This window comes from Rattus rattus, chromosome 1 (genome assembly GCF_011064425.1).
Source record: "Rattus rattus isolate New Zealand chromosome 1, Rrattus_CSIRO_v1, whole genome shotgun sequence".
NCBI lineage: Eukaryota > Metazoa > Chordata > Mammalia > Rodentia > Muridae > Rattus > Rattus rattus.
In genome coordinates, this window is record NC_046154.1 from 13058527 (window position 1) to 13078783 (window position 20257).

The 20257-nt window shown below is 36.9% G+C and overlaps 2 protein-coding genes and 1 non-coding gene across 3 annotated transcripts in view; 1 reads left to right on the forward strand and 2 right to left on the reverse strand.

The window, feature by feature from the left end:
• LOC116892947 (zinc finger protein 260-like) overlaps positions 1-8431 on the forward strand; it is a 28642-nt gene extending 20211 nt beyond the window's left edge. The window contains exons 2-3 of the mRNA XM_032894900.1: positions 4284-4410; positions 5324-8431. Of these exons, the coding sequence (XP_032750791.1) occupies positions 4284-4410; positions 5324-6948 (1752 nt within the window). The 3' untranslated portion in view covers positions 6949-8431. The remainder of the gene's footprint in view (positions 1-4283; positions 4411-5323) is intronic.
• The window catches only part of LOC116892956 (zinc finger protein 816-like), a 139356-nt gene that overhangs the window by 50000 nt on the left and 69099 nt on the right, over positions 1-20257 (reverse strand).
• On the reverse strand, positions 12711-12817 carry LOC116890334. The gene has a single exon (XR_004386557.1). It is a non-coding gene; the product is annotated as a U6 spliceosomal RNA (small nuclear RNA).

The window sequence follows — 20257 nt, forward strand, 5'->3', positions numbered from 1 at the left end:
TGTAAATGGCTTATCTGTTCCTGATTTAACTTTGGTACCTGGTATCAGTCTAGGAAATTGTGCATTTCCTCCAGAATTTCGAGTTTTGTTGAATATAGGCCTATGTAGCAGGATCTAATGATTTTTTGAATTTCCTCTGATTCTGTAGTTATATCTCCCTTTTCTTTTCTGATTTTGTTAATTTGGACACACTCTCTGTGCTCTCTGGTTAATCTGGCTAAGGGTTTATCTAACTTGTTGATTTTGTCAAAGAACCAGCTTTCGGTTCTTTTGAGTCTTTGTATAGTCCTTTTTGTTTCTACTTGGTTGATTTCATCTCTGAGTTTGATTATTTCCTGCCTTCTGCTCCTCCTGAATGTATTTTCTTCTTTTTGTTCTAGAGCTTTTAGGTGTGTTGTCAAGCTGCTGATATGCTCTCTCCTGTTTCTTTCTTCAGGCAATCACAACTAGGAGTTTTTCCTCTTAGCACAGCTTTCATTGTGTCCCGTAAGTTTGGGTATGTTGTACCTTCATTTTCATTAAATTCTAAGGAGTCTTTAATTTCTTTTTTTATTTCTTCCTTGACTAGGTTATCACTGAGTAGAGCATTTTTCAACTTTCAAGAATATGTGGGCGTTCTTCCCTTATTGTTATTGAAGACCAGCTTTAGCCTGTGGTTGTATGATAGGACTCATGGGATTATTTCTATCTTTCTGTATCTGTTGAGGCCTGTTTTATGACCAATTATATGTTCAATTTTGGAGAAAGTACCATGAGGTGGTGAGAAGAAATTATATCCTTTTGTTTTAGGATAGAATGTTTTATAAATATCTGTTGAGCACATTTGGTTCATGTCTTCTGTTAGTCTGTCTATGTCTTTGTTTAATTTCTGTTTCCATGATCTGTCCATTCCTGAGAGTGGGGTGTTGAAATCTCCTACTATTATTGTGTGAGGTTCAATGTGTGCTTTGAGCTTTAGTAAGGTTTCTTTTATGTATGTAGGTGCCCCTGTATTTGGACCATAGATATTTAGTATTGAGAGTTCATATTGGTGGATTTTTCCTTTGATGAATATGAAGTGTCCTTCCTTATCTTTTTTGATGACTTTTAGTTGAAAATCGATTTTATTCGATATTAGAATGGCTACTCCAGGTTGCTTCTTCAGAACATTTGTTTGGAAAGTTGTTTTAAAGCCTTTTACTCTGAGGTATTGTTTGTGTTTGTCTCTCAGGTGTATTTCCTGTAGGCAGCAAAATGCTGGGTCCTCATTTCGTATCCAGTTGGTAAATCTGTGTCTTTTTATTGGGGAATTGAATCCATTGATGTTGAGAGATATTAAGGATTAATGATTGTTGCTTCCTGTTCGTACTTGGAGGTGAGATTATCTTTGTTTGCTTGTTTTTTCTTTGTTTTGTTTTAAAATGATCAATTTCTTCTTTTTTTTAGGGTATAGGTTACCTCCTTGTGTTGGGCTTTACCATTTATTATCTTTTGTAGGGCTGGATTTGTAGAAAGATATTGTGTAAATTTGGTTTTGTCATGGAATATCTTGGATTTTCCATCAATGTTAATTGAGTTTTGCTGGATACAGTAACCTGGGCTGGCATTTTTGTTCTCTTAGGGTTTGTATGACATCTGTCCAGGATCTTCTGGCTTTCAAAGTGTCTGGTGAGAAATCTGGTGTAATTCTGATAGGTCTGTCTTTATATGTTACTTGACCTTTTACCCTTTCTGCTTTTAATATTCTTTCTTTGTTTTGTGCATTTGGTGTTTTGACTATTATGTGATGGGAGGACTTTTCTTGTCCAATCTATTTGGAGTTCTGTAGGCTTCTTCTATGTTTATGGGCATCTCTTTCTTTAGGTTATGGAAGTTTTCTTCTATGATTTTTTTGAAGATATTTACTGGTCCTTTGAGTTGAGAGTCTTCACTCTCTTCAATACCTATTATCCTTACCTTTGATCTTCTCATTGTGTGTTGGATTTCCTGTATGTTTTGGGCCAGTAACTTGTTCAGTTTTACATTACCTTTGACAGTTGTGTCGATGATTTCTATGGAATCTTCTGCTCCTGAGATTCTCTCTTCTATCTCTTGTATTCTGTTGGTGATGCTTGTATCTACGGCTCCTTGTCTCTTCCTTTGTTTTTCTATATCCAGAGTGTTCCTCTTTGTGCTTTCTTTATTGTTTCTATTTCCATTTTTAATTCCTTCACCTGTTTGATTGTGTTTTCCTGTAATTCTTTCAGTGATATTTGTGTTTTTTCTCTAAGGGCTTCTACTTGTTTATTTGTGTTTTCCTGCATTTCTCTAAGGGACTTCCTCATGTTTTTCTTGTGGTCCTCCATTATCAGGATAAAATGTGATTTTAAATCTAGGTCTTGCTTTTCTCGTGTGTTTGGATAGTAAGTGTTTGCTTTGGTGGAAGAATTAGGCTCCGATGATGCCATGTAGTCTTGGTTTCTGTTGCTTGGGTTCCTGAGGTTGCCTTTCGTCATCAGGTTTTCTCTGGTGTTACCTTGTTCTGCTATTTCTGACAGTGGCTAGACCATACTATAGGCCTGTGTGTTAGGAGAGTTGTCACCTGTTTTCCTGTTTTCTTCCAGCCAGTTATGGGAATGGAGTATTCTGCTTTCAAGCGTGTTGTTGTTCCTGTCTACTGGCTTTCAGCTGTTTCTGTGGGCATTTGTCCTGAGTCCACCAGGCAGTCAGTTGGAGCAGAAAAGTTGGTCTTACCTCTGTTCTTGGGCCTGACGTCGCTCCTCAGGACTGGTTTCCAGCTCTTCATGAGGGCAGTAACCAGGAGCGTCTGCCCCTCCTTCTCTGGGGTCCCTGTGCACAGGGTGGCTGTAGGTGTTTTCCTCTAGAGTCAGAAAGGTGGGCAGACAGAAGACTTCTCTGGTTTCCCAAGCGTGTCTGCCCCTCTAAAGGTCTGCCTCTCTGTCCCATAAGATTTGGGTGCTGGGAGCTGTTTGGCTGTGTTCCTTCAGATCCCGCTGGTGTCTCGATCACAGGTTTCCTGCAGCTTGGGTGCCCCTATCTTCCTGTTCCTAGAGGCCCTATATAGTTTCTTCAAGAGCCAGGGATATGGGCAAAAGTGGGCCGAAGTGGCGGTCTCCCCTGCCCTGCTATCTTAGTATTGCCCACACTTCTGGGCGATCAACTCTCTCTCCTATAGGGTTTGGGAGCAGGGAGCTTTGTGCCAGATGTTTTATAATTTTTAATAATTTAATTTCCTGTACTAGTGTTTTTCCTTGGTTGTGAATATACTTAAATAAAATAATTTTCCTAAGTATTTGATTCTATGTGTCACTTGGAATGTTTCATATTTTTCCTGATGTTGCACTCCTTTTCTGTTGAAAGAACAAACTCTAACATTTGCTTCTTCCATTAATTCTCCATTTGATATTCTACTTCTACCTTATGGAACATTTCTAGCTCTTTAGCTAGACCTTATAACGTCAAATACATATCTTATAGTACAGTCACCTGAGGGCCAGATATACACAGGATTGAGCTATTGTCCATATTGAGTAAGGTGGACATTGTAGAATTGATAGGACATTTTTCCTCATCACAACTTAACTATCTGTGATATGACATTAAAATTTTTTTTTATCAAACTCTACTGCATATAGGTACATTATTGTATCCAGAAATCAAATGAACATGTTATATTTCATAACAGATTACAGCTTTTGAGATGATTATAACATTCATTCTCAGAGAGATGTAAATACAAGGAATTATATGACTATTTTAGGATATAGATTTTCAACTTCTATTTAACGTCTTTTGTTATATAATGTATGTTGGTAACATTTGTCTGAAATTATGCATATGTGTTGTATATTCCTCCTGCCTGAAGTCTTCAGCAGAGATTATTGGGTTTTAAAGAAATGAGTATCAAAATCCATTTTCTAGTAGCATAGGATTGCTGGCAAACAATTTTGTAATAGAGGACTTTAAAAGATATTATACAATCCAAACTGCGTAAAAAAATTCAAATGTGTAGATGGTGGAAAATCGTTCTTTTGCTGCTAAGGTCTCAGAAAACCACAATAAATTTATGAATGTGAGGGCCTTCATAAATGAGAGCATTATTGTAAGTCATTCTGTAGATTGTCTGTGGAAGAGCAGCATTTCATAACTTTAGACTCATATCCATGAACCTTTGAGAAAATGTTTGTCCCTCAATATTTTCCTGTCCTTATCTGTATTACAAAGTGTCTCCGGTTTGTTAGTGCTACTTTTTAATGTAGGAAAGGAATTTTGTAAAGTAACAAATCCATACTTTTCTATTACAGGGTTTCTTAACCTTCAAGGATGTTGTTCCAGAGTTCACACTAGAGGAATGGGAAAGTCTCACTTATGCTCAGCGGGCACTGTACATGGATGTGATTTTGGAGACATACAACAATCTATTGTCTGTGGGTAAGGATGCACTTTTTGTAGAATTCCTGAATCTTACTTTGAATTTTCCTACATCGTGTTTATGTAAACTCTCTGAAATATCTGGAAAGCAGTAGGATAAGGGAGGTTCCTCTTTGCATGATAATTTTTCCATGGTATTTTTTTTTTTTTATACATTTCTCCACTTTCTTTGTAGGAGTAACCAGTGTTATATTCTCCAAGATCTTTCCAATACCTCTTATCTAGCTTTAAATGGAAATTTCCGAGTTAAAAAAAATTAATGTTCAGAAGTAGCAATTATATTTCTGGACACATAATAATTGGCGTCATTTTATTTTTACATTATTATATTATTACGTTAGTCTCTTTAATTATGATTTTTAATAATGCAAAATGTTTTAAGTAGATATAGAGCTGTTGGTTTGGAGAATTTTAATTTTGCCTATTTCTTTGCATTTTTATATGTGGTCTCTGAGTTTAGTACTCATACACCATGTTCTTAATCTTCAGTATTTTGGATGCTGACACCAGCATATGTATAAGATTCATTTATGATCATGAATTTCCAGCTGAACACAACTATACAATGTCACTTTGAATCAAATTATAATTAAAAATTAGAGGTATGTTATTCAGAGATCTACTTTATGTATATTCAATATTGATTGATGACTTTTTTTTCTTAGCTTCTGCAAGGTACATTTTTACGGTAATATTTTGAAGTTTTTATCATTCCTTTCAGTTGATATAGATCTGAATTGAGTGACTTTTGAGGATCCAAGTAATGATTATGAAAAGAGTAAAACCAATTTTGAGGGCAGAAATCCTAGAGAAGGTCTAGTTTACCAGATAATTCAGCAAACACCCATTATTGAATCTCTTTCTCCCCAGTGCAGTAACCCCTGTCATCCCTAATTGCACTTTTATTTTTCAGAAAATCATCTGATACGTGGAAAACAAGGGAAGATCTTGGAACAAGACACAGAGTGCATTATCCATGAACATATGAATATCCAAGAGAAGTTTTGTAAATGGAATGAGATTAGCAAAATGACTCTAGATTCCACCCAAAGTACACCTTATAAAACTCATCTCCGAGATTCCTCCCTTCGGTCCTCAAACCTGAAAAGACATAAAGCTGGGAATACGAGAGAAGTTCACAAATATAAAGACTGTGTACAGTTTTCTAATGAATGTGCTATCATTGGTGTAAATTCTGGAATCCACATAGAGAACAAAGAACACAAAAATACAGAATTTGATAACGATTTTGTCTATAAACATAAACTGAAGCTGAAAGAAGACATTAATGGTAAGAGCCTTCACCAAGGTGGTGAATGTGAGAAATACTTTACCAAAACAAGGAAGCTTCATTTGTATCAGAGAATTCATACAGGAGAGAAACCTTACAAATGCAGTGAATGTGACAAATGCTTTGTCTCCAACCTTAGTCTGATAATTCATCAGAGAATTCATACAGGAGAGAAACCTTACAAATGTAGTCAGTGTGACAAATACTTTGCCCGAGAATCTTGTCTTAGGCGTCATCAGAGAAGTCATTCAGGAGAGAAACCTTACAAATGTAGTCAATGTGACAAATACTTTGCCCAAAAATACTATCTTAGTATTCATCAGAGAATTCATACTGGAGAGAAACGTTACAAATGTAGTCAATGTGACAAATACTTTTCCCAAGAATCTTGTCTTAGGCGTCATCAGAGAATTCATACAGGAGAAAAACCTTATAAATGTAGTCAGTGTGACAAATACTTTTCCCAAAAATTCCATCTTAGTATTCATCAGAGAATTCATACAGGAGAAAAACCTTACAAATGTAGTGAGTGTGACAAATGCTTTACTGAAAAACGCACTCTGAGAAACCATATGAGAATTCATACAGGAGAGAAACCTTACAAATGTAGTGAGTGTGACAAATGCTTTGGCCGCAAAGGTAGTCTGAGAATTCATCAGAGGATTCATACAGGAGAGAAACCTTACAAATGCGGTGAATGTGACAAATGCTTTGGCCAACAATCTCATCGTAGTATTCATCAGAGAATTCATACTGGAGAGAAACCTTACAAATGTAGTCAATGTGACAAACATTTTACCCAAGAATCCTGTCTTAGGCGTCATCAGAGAATTCATACGGGAGATAAACCTTACAAATGTTGTCAATGTGACAAATACTTTGCCCAAGAATTCTATCTTAGTATTCATCAGAGAATTCATACAGGAGAGAAACCTTACAAATGCAGTGAATGTGACAAATGCTTTACTGAAAAAGGCACTCTGAGAAACCATATGAGACTTCATACAGGAGAGAAACCTTACAAATGCAGTGAATGTGACAAATCCTTTGTCCAACAATCCCATCTTACTGTTCATCAGAGAAGTCATACAGGAGAGAAACCTTACAAATGTAGTCAATGTGACAAATGTTTTGCCCGAGAATCCTGTCGTAGGCGTCATCAGAGAATTCATACAGGAGATAAACCTTACAAATGTAGTCAATGTGCCAAATTCTTTGCCGAAGAATCCTATCTTAGTATTCATTAGAGAATTCATTAGAGAATTTGTAAGGAGAGAAACCTTACAAATGTGGTGAATGTGAGAAATACTTTACGTACAAATTTAATATTAGTATTTATCAGAGAATTTATACTGGAGAGAAGCCTTACAAATGCAGAGAATCTGCAAATGCTTTACTGAAACAGGGACTCTGAAAATCCATATGAGAATTCATACAGGAAATAAACCTTAAAAATGCAATGAATGTGACAAATGATTTGACTAAGAAGTTAGTCAGAGAATTCATGAGATAATTCATACAGTAGAGAAACCTTACAAATGCTTTGAGTGTGACAAATCCTTTGGTGCACAATCCCATCTCAGTATTCATCAGAGAGTTCATACAGGAGATAACCCTTTCACATGCAGTAATTATGAAAAATGCTTTGGCCCCAGAGTCTGAGAATTCATCTGAGAATTCATACAGGGGAAAAATCATACAAATGTGGTTAATATGACAAATGCATTACTCAAAAATCCAGTCTTCATGTACATTAGAGACTTCATAGAGGAGAGAAACCTTACAAAAGCAGTGAATGTGGCAAATGCTTTACCCAAATATTCGCCTGTGAAGGCATCAGAGATTTCATACATGAGATAATACTTGCAAGTGTGATGTACATGGAAAATGCATTAACTACAATGTCTGACAGATTACATAGAGAAAAATTATAAATTTAGTCAATGGGACAATTCTTTACCAACAAATATCATCTTAAAATTGATTAGATAATACTTAATGGAGAAAAACTTTCAAATGTATTAGAGGTATGAACCTTTTCTTTTGGCCTATTTCTTAGAATTAAGAAAATACATGTTACAATCTGAAGATAAACAATGTATTTGGAAATATCTTTGACTTCATTTCAGGTTAGAGAAAACATTTTACATTTTTTTGTGGGGAAAGTATATCTTGCAACAATTGACGTTCCACACTAGCGAATTTGTATGATTATGAAAACTTCAGAAACCTTCATTCAATGTTCAAATCTTAGCGAATGTCAACTACTTATGCTGAGAAAATCTCTGAAAATATGACAGGGTAGGAAAGTTTTCATTGAACTTGTACGTGTCCACCTTCAAATATTCCAAGATGAAGACATGTGGGGAAGCCAGAATAATATAGTGTTGTGTAACACTTTCATGGCAACAGAAATTATCTGTTTCAAATGGACTTCACCCCTCAAAATATCTAATAAAACTGGCAGCATCCTGTATATTCAAGGAATCAAATTCAGACAAATTATACTTAAAAAGTTTTATTTGACAAACTGAGATACCAAAACTTCTTGTTCTTGATCCTATAAATATGTCTACAGATGTGAAATCTCCTTTGACAGTCCAGTATTCATAATTCTTATTAAATGCTGGTTTTATGTTTGAGGATAACGACTGATTATGTGTCCTTGGGCTGTGTGGTCAACAACTCCTTCCCCATTGTCCTGTAAATAAATGTGAATAATTCACCAAGTTTGATTTGATTATTTTTAGTTTACACTTGGGATCCTTAGATGAATGTATGTTACATCTTCCCAGGAAGTGTCTCTCATGTATCATATGCTGAAGTCATGAATTTTCTACAATCCTGTAACATAAATTATAGTAATAATTTTCAGTGGGTGGGTATCAACCACTTTGGGGGCAGGAATGGCGCTGTCATAGGGGTCGCTTAAGATCATAGAAAACATACTTAATGATGGTCTTGGAACTGAGAAATCATTCAACTGAAAGTTAGTCTGCCCACACTTAAATTATTTGAATTGTATGTGAGTGTTTAGCATCAGAAAAGTTAGAAACACTGTATTAGAGGTTATTTGTGTTAACTAAAGTAGGGATGATTCTGTTCAATGTCCAGGCTTACTGCCATAGTAGTACTAGGTTAAATTAAAAAGACTTGAATCAGAAAATATGTAGAGACTTGCAGAGACTCAGCAATTAGTCTGCACTCTTTCCTTAATACGAGAAAATACTAGAGATAAGTCAACCAGAAAATAAATGAAAATATGACTTCATCATTTTCAGGTATAGCCATCCAGACTGTGATGTGTCTCTGCATGGATCTAAAGTACTTAATACCCCTTAATTTACCAAAAGTCCAGTAGCTTTCAGAATAATGCTACTCATTGACACATACTACAGATCATTATGTTATCCTGTCCTGTTGTGCGTGAATATTCCACTGTACCACAAGGAACAGATTAGATTTTTATTCTCAAATCATTTATAGAATATTAGCATTTTACACATCTATGAATGTAAATTCTAAAGAAAAACTCACTATTAAGCTATTCATCTTAATTTTATGTGTGAGTCCATTTATATAAACATCATGAATCTGTAAATCTTTAAAGAAATATCCTTTGTATAGTACATGAGACAGATGTTCATGCACAGTTTAGAAACCCAGACATCCTGGAAATACATTAGGAAGTAATGGAAAAGGTGAAAAATAATACTCTAAGCTAAAGCATTATTTTAGAATATATATACAATATTCAGAAAAGCTCAGAAAATTAGGTTTTAAGACAAAATCATGTGTTACAAGGAATAAATCCATATCTGTACATACTTTTTTCTTGATTTAAAAAGTAAGGAAATTGTTCAACTTGTGAGTAACTAGTGAGTTTTGGAATTTGCTGAAAGAGGTCATCATTGATAGTACAATCTAACTACTAGCAGAAGCAGTAGAGGCCCTTGATTTCAAATGATCATAGGTAATTTCTGTCAATTACTGCATCAGGGAGGGATGTTGAAGCTCACACACTAGGCAATTAATAGGTGTCTAGAATAGCCCTAACACTCTGGAAATTGCAACCACTTGGAGAGTCTCTGTTGATTCCATGTTCACATATTCAATATATTTAGGTCCACTGCTTGATGACTTAAAGATCATTATCTCAAATGTGCAGAAATTACCATCGACATGGAAAAATTTAAATTGTGCACAGTGAAAACCCATTTTACCATTTACCCTTCCCACATTATAATTGTCTTTATTGTCAACCATTTATACACACACTTCTTGTCTATGGTATTTTCCCCTTTCCATTGTATAAGGTTTTAGCTTCTTTTTCAAGAAATCAAGTGTCCGTTGATATATGGGTTTATTTTTGGATCCACCATTGTATTCAGCTGAATGACTTGTCTCTTTCTATACCAGTACAAGCAAGTTTTCCTTACTATTTTTCAGCAGTATTGTTTAAAGTCATTGATATTGATACCTCCAGAAGTTCTTTTATAATACAGGATCATTTTATCTATCCTGTGTTTTATTTGTTTGTTTTTTTTCTTTATTTTGAATTTTTTTATATGAGGTGAAGATTTTATTCTTTAAAAATATGTGAAGAATTGTGTTGGAATTTTGATGGAAATTGCACTGAATATGTAGATTGCTTTTTGGAAAGATGGTTATTTTTATTATGTTAATCCTCCTAATACATGAGCAAGGGAGATCTTTCCCCCTTCTGATATCTTTTCAGTTTTTCTTTTTGCAAATATTGAAGTTCTTGTCAGACAAGTTTTCACTTGCTATGTGAGAGGTAAATGAAAATTTCATTTTGTTTGTAGCTATTGTGAACGGTTTTGTTTCCACAACTTCTTTCTCAGTCCTTTTATTGAATTTGTAGAGCAGAGCTATTGAGTCCTTCAAGTAAATTGAGTATCCAGCCACTTAGCTAAAAATGTTTATCAACTGTATTTTCTGGTAGAATTTTTGAGCTCACTTATATACACTATCATATCATCTGAAAATAGTGATACTTTTGCTTCTTCCTTTCTAACTTGTATCCCCTTGATCTCCTTTAGTTGCCTCATTGCTTGAGCTAGAATTTCTAGTAGTGTTTTGAAGAGATATGGGGAGAGTGAAAAGCCTTGCCATGTCCCTGATTTTAGTGGAAATTCTCAAAATTTCTCTCCATTTAATTTGATTTGGGGTATTGGCTTGCTGTATGTTGCCAATATTTTATTTAGATATGCCCTTGTATACCTTTTCTCCAAGAGTTATGATAAAGGGGGGTTGGATTTTGTCAAACAGGTTTTTGGCATCTGGTAAGATTTGTTTTTCTTTTAAAAGTATTTTTATTGAAAATGTTTGCATTTCTTTTTGTTTTTTAATTGGACATATTTTTATTCATTTACATTTCCAATGTTATCCCCTTTCCTGGTTTCCCTTCCATAAGCCCATATCCCATACCCCATCCTCCTTCTTTAAAAAGTGTGTTCTGCCACCCAACAACCCAACCCTTTCTACCTCCCTGCCCTGAGATTCACCTACATGGCGGGGGGAGGGTGGTTCCAGCTTTCGCCAGTCCAAGGGCTTCTCCTCCAATTGTTTCCCAAGAAGGCCATCCTCTGCTACATATGCAGCTGGAGCTATGGGTCTATCCATGGTAGTATTTGGGTAGTGGTTTAGTCCTTGGGAGAACTGGTTGGTTGGTATTATTGTTCTTATGGGGTTTCAAGTCCCTTCAGCTCCTTTAATTCTTTCTGTAACTCCTCCAACAGGGACCCTGTTCTCTTTCAATGGTTGGCTGCTAGCATTTGCTTCTAATTATCATGCTCTGGCAGAGCCTCTCAGGAGACAGTTAAATCAGGCTCCTGATATTATAATGGCTACTGTAGCTTGTTTCTTCTGACCATTTGCTTTGAAAATTGTTTCCCAACATTTTATGGTGAATTATTGTCTGTCTTTGTCACTGAAGTGTGTTTCCTGTATGCAGCAAAATGCTGGGTCCTCTTTAAGAACCCAGTATTTTAGTCTATGTCCTTGTATTGGGGAATTCAGTCCATTGATGTTAAGAGATATTAAGGAATAGTGATTGTTGTTTCCTGTTATTTTTTGTTGTTAGTGGTGGAATTATGTTTGTGTGTCTATCTCTTTTTGGGTCGGTTGCAAGAAGATTACTTTCTTGCTTTTGTGAGGATATCATTTCCCTTCTTGTGTTGGAGTCTTCCATTTTTATCCTTTGTGGGACTGAATTTGTGGAATGATATTGTGTAATTTGGTCTTTGTCATGGATTATCTTGGTTTCTCCATCTATGTTAATTGAGAGTTTTGCTGGATACAGTAGCGTGGGCTGATATTTGTGTTCCCTTCATAATTGTATGACATCTGCCCAGGGTCTTCTTGCTTTCATAGTCTCTGGTGAGAAGTTTGGTGTAATTTTGATAGGTCTGCCCTTATATGTTATTGGATCTTTTTCTCTTACTGCTTTTAATAGTCTTTCTTTGTTTGGTGCATTTGGTATTTTGACTATTATAAAATGGGAGGAATTTCTTTTCTGGTCCAATCTATTTGGAGTTCTGTAGGCTTCTTGTATGTGTATGTGCATCTCTTTCTTTAGGTTAGGGAAGTTTCCTTCTATAATTTTATTAAAGATAGTTACTGATCCATTAAACGGGAATCTCCGCACTCTTCTATACCTATTATCCTTAGGTTTGATCTTCTCATTGCGTTCTGGATTTTCTGGATGTTTTGGAATAGGAGCTTTTTGTATTTTACAATTTCTATGACAGTTGTGTTAATGTTTTCTATGCCCCTGAGAGTCTCTGTTCTATCTCTTGTATTCTGTTGCTGATGTTTGTGTCTATGACTCTTGGTCTGTTTCCTAGGTTTTCTATCTCCAGGGTTGTCCCCTTTGTGATTTATTGTTTCTATATTGATTTTTAGATTCTGGATGTTTTTGTTCAATTCCTTCACATGTTTGGTTGTGTTTTCTTGTAATTCTTCTGTGTTTCCTCTTTAAGGCCTTAAAAATATTTAATACTTCACGAATTTGCATGTTATCCTTGTGCAGGGGCCATGTTAATCTTCTCTGTGTAGTTCCAATTTTAGGATATGTGCTGCTGGAGCCAGCACTAATTTAACTTTTTTTTTTTTTAAGAAGATGACTGGTTTCATGGCCAGGTTCTGAAACTGAGGGGATATAATTTTTTGATTTACACTGCTGTAACAGATCTCTTTCCCATAAATATTATGGCCTCAATATTCCTCACTGACCTTCAGGTCCTATACATTTAATACATTTCATTGTTTGTTTTATTTTTGGTACAGTCCCAATTCCTTGAAATTTGATGTCTACTTTTTTTAATGGATATTTTTATTTTCATTTCAAATGTTATACCCTTTCCCAGTTTCCCTTCCATAATCCCATTATCCAATCCCCCTTCCTTCTTTTACAAGGGTGTTCCCCCTCCCCAACAACCCCACCTTCCAACTCTGCACCCTGACATTCCTGTACAGCTGGGTTGGGACGTGGGCTCCAGCCTTGGCAGGACCAAGGGCTTCTCCTCCCATTGGTTCCCAACAAGGACATCCTCTGCTACATGTGCCACTGGAGCCATGTCCATGTGTAATCTTTGGGCAGTGGTTTAGTGGTAATTTTCACTATCCTGGAATTTTTCTTATTTCAAATGAATTTGCAAATTGCTCTTTCTAACTCCATGAAGAGTTGAATGAGAATTTTGATGGGGATTACATTGCATCTGTAGATTGCTTTTGGCAAAAATAGCCATTTTTACTATATTAATTCTATCAATCCATGAACATGGGATATCTTTCCATCTTCTGAGATCTTCTTCAATTTCTTTCTTCAGAGATTTGAAGTTCTTGTCATACAGATCTTTCACTTGCTTGGTTAGAGTCACACCAAGGTATATCATGTTAATTGTGACTATGGTGAAGGGTGTCATTTCCCTAATTTCTTTCTCAGCTTGTTTGTCCTTTGTGTTGTAGAAGGCTACTGATTTGTTTGAGTTAATTTTACATCCTGCCACTTTGCCAAAGTTGTTTATCAGACTTAGTAGTTTTCTGGTAGAACATTTGGGGTCATTTAAGTATACTATCATATCATCTGCAAATAGTGATAGTTTGACTCTTTTCAACGTGTATCCCTTTGACCTCCTTTCATTTTATGATTGCTCTGGCTAGGATTTCAAGAACTATATTGAATCAGTAGGGAGAGAGTGGCAGCCTTGTCTACTCCCTGATTTTAGTGGGCTTGCTTCAAGTTTCTGTGTGTTTAGTTTGATGTTTGCTACTGATTTTCTGTATATTGCTTTTACTATGTTTAGATATGTTCCTTGAATTCCTGATTTTTGAAGACTTTTAACATGAAGTGGTGTTGAATTTTCTCAAATGCTTTCACAGCATCTAATGAGATGATTGTGTGGTTTTATTTCTTTGGGTTTGCTTACACAGTGGATTACATTGATGAATTTCTATATATTGAAACATCCTTGTATCCCTTGGATGAAGTATTCTTGATCATGTTGGATGATGGTTTTGATCTTTTCTTGGATTCAGTTTATAAGAATTTATTTGAGTATTTTTACCTTGATATTCATAAGGGAAATTGGTCTGAAGTTCTCTTTCGTTTTTGTGTGGCCTTTGTGTGGTTAAAGTGTAAGCATAATTGTGGCTTCACAGAAGGAATTTGGTAGTGGTCCTTTTGTTTCTATTTTGTGGAGTAGTTTGGACAGTATTAGTATGATGTCTTCTATGAAGGTCTGTTAGAATTCTGAAGTAAATCCTTCTGGTCCTGGGCTTCTATTGGTTGGGAGACTTTTAATGAATGCTTCTATTTCTTTAGGAGTTATCGGACTATTTACATGGTTTATCTAATCCTTATTTAACTTTTGTACCTTGTATCTGTCTAGAAATGTGTCCATTTCATCCAGATTTTCCAGTTTTGTTGAATATAGGCTTTTGTAGTAGTATCTGATGCTTTCTTGAATTTCCTCTGATTCTGTTGTTATGTTTACTTTTTCCTTTCTGATTTTGTTAACTTTGATACACTCTCTGTGCCCTCTGGTTTAGTCTGGCTAAGGCTTTATCTATCTTGTTGATTTGCTCAAAGAACCAGCTCCTTGTTTTGTTGATTCTTCCCCACCCCCCTTTTTTTTTTCCGGAGCTGGGGACCGAACCTAGGGCCTTGCGCTTGCTAGGCAAGCGCTCTACCACTGAGCTAAATCCCCAACCCTGTTTTGTTGATTCTTTGTATAGTTCTCTTTGTTTCTACTTGGTTGTTTTCAGCCCTGAGTTTGATTTTTTCCTCCCTCTACTCCTCTTGGGTATATTTGCTTCTTTGTGTTCTAGAGCTTTTAGGTGTGCTGTTAAGCTGGTAACATATGCTCTTTCCAGTTTCACTTTGGAGGCATTCAGAGCTATGAGTTTTTCTGTTAGCACTGCTTTCATTATGTCCTATAAGTTTAGGTATGTTATGCGTTCATTCCATTAAATTATTAAAAGTGTTTAATTTCTTTCTTTATTTCTCCTTTACCTAGTTATCATTGAGTAGAGTATTGTTCACCTTTCATGTATATGTGGTCTTTCTGTTGTTTTTGCTTTTATTGAAAACCACCCTTAGGCCGTGGTGGTATGATAGGATACATGGGATCATTTCAATCTTTTTGTACTTGTTCAGGCCTGTTTTGTCACTGATTATATGGTCAGTTTTGGAGAAGGTACCATAGGTGCTGAGAAGAAGGTATATTCTTTTATTTTAGGATTTAATTTTCTATCAATATCTGTTAAATCCATTTGGTTCATAACTTCTGTTAGTTTCTCTATGTCTGTGTTCAGTTTCTTTTCCATGATCTTTCCATTGATGAGAGTTGGGTGTGGAAATTTCCAACCACTATTGGATGAGGTACAAAGTGTGCTTTGAGATTTAGTAAGGTTTCATTTATGAATTTAGGTGCCCTTGCATTTGGAGTATAGATATTCAGACTTGAGAGTTCATCTTGCTAGACTTTTCTTTGACGTATATGAAGTGTCCTTCCTTATCTTTTTTGATAACTTTTGGTTGAAAGTCAATTTTCCATATTAGAGAGCATAGCCAGACACAGGGAGAGTCCACAATGGACATGATCCTGAGCCACATGAGGAGAGAGAGGAGGCAGAGCCAGACCAGGAGGTCAGGAGTGTAAAGGATCAATAAAAAGACCAACTAACCAAAATGGTTTCTTTACTTGAGGAAAGACAGCTGGGAGGACAATTTCCTGATCCCTGGGCTCGGGATCTGGGAATGAGAGTAATGCCATCTAACAGGTAGAAATGGGGAATGTTGTGAGAGTCTGCAACCCAGGACTCCTTTGATTTCTTTTTTGCCCCATATTTATTAAATTGGGTATTTCTCATTTCCATTTCAATTGTTATTCCCTTTCCAGATTTCCGAGCCAACATCCCCCTAACTCCTCCCCCTCCCCTCCCCTTATATATGGGTGTTCCCCTCCCAAACCTCCCCCCAGTACTGTCCTCCCCCCAAGAAACCCATTACTGGGGGTTCCAGCCTTGGCAGGACCAAGGGCTTCCCCTTCCACTGCTGCCCTTACTAGGCTATTCATTACTACCCATGAGGTTGGAGCCTAGGGTCAGTCCATGTATAGTCTTTGGGTAGTGGCTTAGTCCATGGAAGCTCTGGTTGGTCACCATTGTTTTTCACATGCGGTCTCGAGCCCCTTCAAGCTCTTCCAGTCATTTCTCTGATTCCTTCAACAGGGGTCCCATTCTCAGTTCAGTGGTTTGCTGCTGGCATTCACCTATGTATTTGCCATATTCTGTTTATGTCTCTCAGGAGAGATCTACATCTGGTTCCTGTCAGCCTGCACTTCTTTGCTTCATCCATCTTATCTAGTTTGGTGGCTGTGTATGTATGGTCCACAGGTAGGGCAGGCTCTGAATGGGTGTTCCTTCAGCCTCTGTTCCAAACTTTGCCTCCCTATTCCCTACCAAGGGTATTCTTGTTCCCCTTTTAAAGAAAGAGTGAAGAATCTGCATTTTGGTCATCCTTCTTGAGTTTCATGTGTTCTGTGCATGTAGGGTAATTTGAGCATTTGGGCTAATAGCCACTTATCAATGAGTGCATACCATGTGTATTTTTCTGTGTTTGGGTTACCTCACTCAGTATGATATTTTCCAGTTCCATTCATTTGCCTATGAATTTCATAAAGTCATTGTTTTTGATAGCTGAGTAGTATTCCATTGTGTAGATGTACCACATTTTCTGTATCCATTCCTCTGTTGAAGGGCATCTGAGTTCTTTCCAGCTTCTGGCTATTATAAATAAGGCTGCTATGAACATAGTGGAGCATGTGTCTTTGTTATTTGTTGGGGCATCTTTTGGGTATATGCCCAAGAGAGATATACCTGGGTCCTCAGGTAGTTCAATGTCCAATTTTCTGAGGAACCTCCAGACTGATTTCCAGAATGGTTGTACCAGTCTGCAATCCCACCAACAATGGAGGAGTGTTCCTCTTTCTCCACATCCTTGCCAGCATCTGCTATTGCCGGAGTTTTTGATCTTAGCCATTCTGACTGGTGTGAGCTGGAATCTCAAGGTTGTTTTGATTTGCATTTCCCTTATGACTAAAGATGTTGAACATTTCTTAAGTGCTTCTCAGCCATTAGATATGTGATTGGAGGAGTTTCTTTTCTGGTCCAATCTATTTGAAGTCCTGTAGACTTCTTGTATGTTTATGGGCATCTCTTTCTTTAGGTTAGGGAAGTTTTCTTCTATGATTTTGTTGAAGATATTTACTGGTTCTTTGAGTTGGGAGTCTTCACTCTCTTCTATACCTATTATCCTTAGGTGTGATCTTCTCATTGTACCTGGATTCCCTGTATGTTTTGGGCCAGTAGCTTTTTCTGTTTGACATTATCTTTGACTGTTGTGTCGATGATTTCTATGGACTCTTCTGCTCCTGAGATTCTCTCTTCTATCTCTTGTATTCCTTTGGTGATGCTGGTATCTATGGCTCCTTTTCTCTTCCTCTGGTTTTCTATATCCTGGGTTCCCATCCTTTGTTCTTTCTTTATTGCTTCTATTTCCATTTTTAATTCCTTCACCTATTTGATTCTGTTTTCTTGTGATTCTTTAAGGGATATTTATGTTTCCTCTCTAAGTGCTTCTACTTGTTTAATTTGTGTTTTCCTGCATTTCTCTAAGGGAGTTCTTTATGTCTTTCTTGAAGACCTCCATCATCATGATCAAATGTGATTTTAAATCTAGATCTTGCTTTTCTGGTGTGTTTGGATATTAATTGTTTGCTTTGTTGGGAGAATTAGGCTCCAATGATGCCATGTATTCTTGGTTTCTGTTGCTTGGGTTCCTGTGCTTGCCTCTCACCATTAGGTTGTCTCTGGTATTACCTTGTTCTGCTATTTCTGACAGTTGCTATACTGTCCTGTAGGCCTGTGTGTCAGGCATGCTGTAGACCTGTTTTCCTGTTTTCTTTCAGCCAGTTATAGGAACAGTGTATTCTGCTTTCAGGCGTGTAGTCTTTTCTGTTTAGTGGCTTTCAGCTGTTCCTGTGGGCATGTGTCCCGAGTCCACCAGGCAGGTCACTTGGAACAGAAAAGTTGGTATTACCTCTGGTCTTGGCTTGACATCGCCCCTCGAGGCTGGGTTTCAGCTCTCCGTGAGGGCAGCAACCAGAAGGCTCCTTTTATTTCTTATTTAGATACGTTTATGTTTGTCCCATGATTTAAGATGCAACCATGAGGACAATTTAAAAGATTGAAACAATTTAAGTAAAAACTTAAAATTTGAACTAGTTCTTTTATTTCTTCTCTTGACTAAGTTATCAATGGAAGCTGAAGGAGGGAGGGGTATAGGTGGGATATCGGAGGAAGAGGGGAAAAGGGGAGCAGAATGAGTTATGGGTCAGTGAATAGAGAGCCTAGATTGCCAGAAGAATCAATGGAAACAGAACTGTAGGAGCTGGGTATTGGAAGCATATAGGGAAGCATCTAGTAGGTCCCATAAATCTTGTTTGTGAAAGGCTTCCTTCATGCTGCCATGCTCCCCCCTTGATGATAATGGACTGGATCTCTGAACCTATTAGCCTTCAACATTTAATTGTTGCCCTTATAAGAGTTGTCTTATTCACCTGTTTGTTCACAACAGTAACACCCTAACTAAGACAGCAAGTCTTAGCTACAGAGCAGGTCCCCCTGAGATACCAGAGATGTTGCTGTACACAGAAAGAAACATGAAAGCAGTTGAGCAAAGGAATGAAATTCTTCATGACTGGAAAACATTGAGAATAGAAATGAGTAAGAGATTGGAGCAGTAATGCATAAAGAAAACAACAGTGTCCTTTGCCTTACAGAAGCTTTGCAGTTTTATGAGGTCCCATTTGTCTATTCTTGATCTTAGAGGATAAGCCATTGGTGTTTTATTCAGGAAATTTTCTCCAGTGCCCATATGTTTGAGAGTCTTCCCCAGTTTTTCGTCTACTAGTTTTGGTGTATCTGGTTTGATGTGGAGGTCCTTGATCCACTTGGAGTTTGGCTTTGTACAGGGTGATAAGCATGGATCGATCTACATTCTTCTACATGCCGATCTCCAGTTGAACCAGCACCATTTGCTGAAAATGCTATCTTTTTTCCATTGTATGGTTTTAGCTCCTTTGTCAAAAATCAAGTGACCATAGGTGTGTGGGTTCATTTCTGGGTCTTCAATTCTATTCCACTGGTCTATCTGTCTGTCTCTGTACCAATACCATGCAGTTTTTATCACTATTGCTCTGTAAATACTGCTTGAGTTCAGGGATTGTGATTCTCCTGGAAATCCTTTTATTGTTGAGTATAGTTTTAGCTATCCTTGGTTTTTTGTTATTCTGGATGAATTTGCAAATTGTTCTTTCTAACTCTCTGAAGAATTGGATTGGTATTTTGATGGGGATTGCATTCAATCTGTAGATTGCTTTTGGTAAAATGGCCATTTTTACTATATTAATCCTGCCAATCCATGAGCATGGCAGATCTTTCCATCTTCTGAGGTCTTCTTCAATTTCTTTCTTAAGAGGCTTGAAGTTCTTATCATACAGATCTTTTATTTGCTTGGTTAAAGTCACACCGAGGTATTTTATATTATTTGGGACTATTATGAAAGATGTCGTTTCCTTAATTTCTTTCTCAGCTTGTTTGTCTTTTGTGTAGAGGAAAGCTACTAATTTATTTGAGTTAATTTTATACCCAGCCACTTCGCTGAAGGTGTTGATCAGCTTTAGTAGTTCTCTGGTGGAACTTTTAGGATCACTTAAATATACTATCATATCATCTTCTTTTTTTTTTTTTTTTCCTTTTTTTTTTGGTGCTGGGGACCGAACCCAGGGCCTTGCGCTTGGTAGGCAAGTGCTCTACCGCTGAGCTAAATTCCCAACCCCCTTTCATATCATCTTCAAATAGTGATTTTTGACTTCTTCTTTTCCAATCTGTATCCCTTTGATCTCCTTTTGTTGTCTGATTGCTCTGGCTAGATCTTCAAGAACTATATTGAATAAGTAGGGAGAG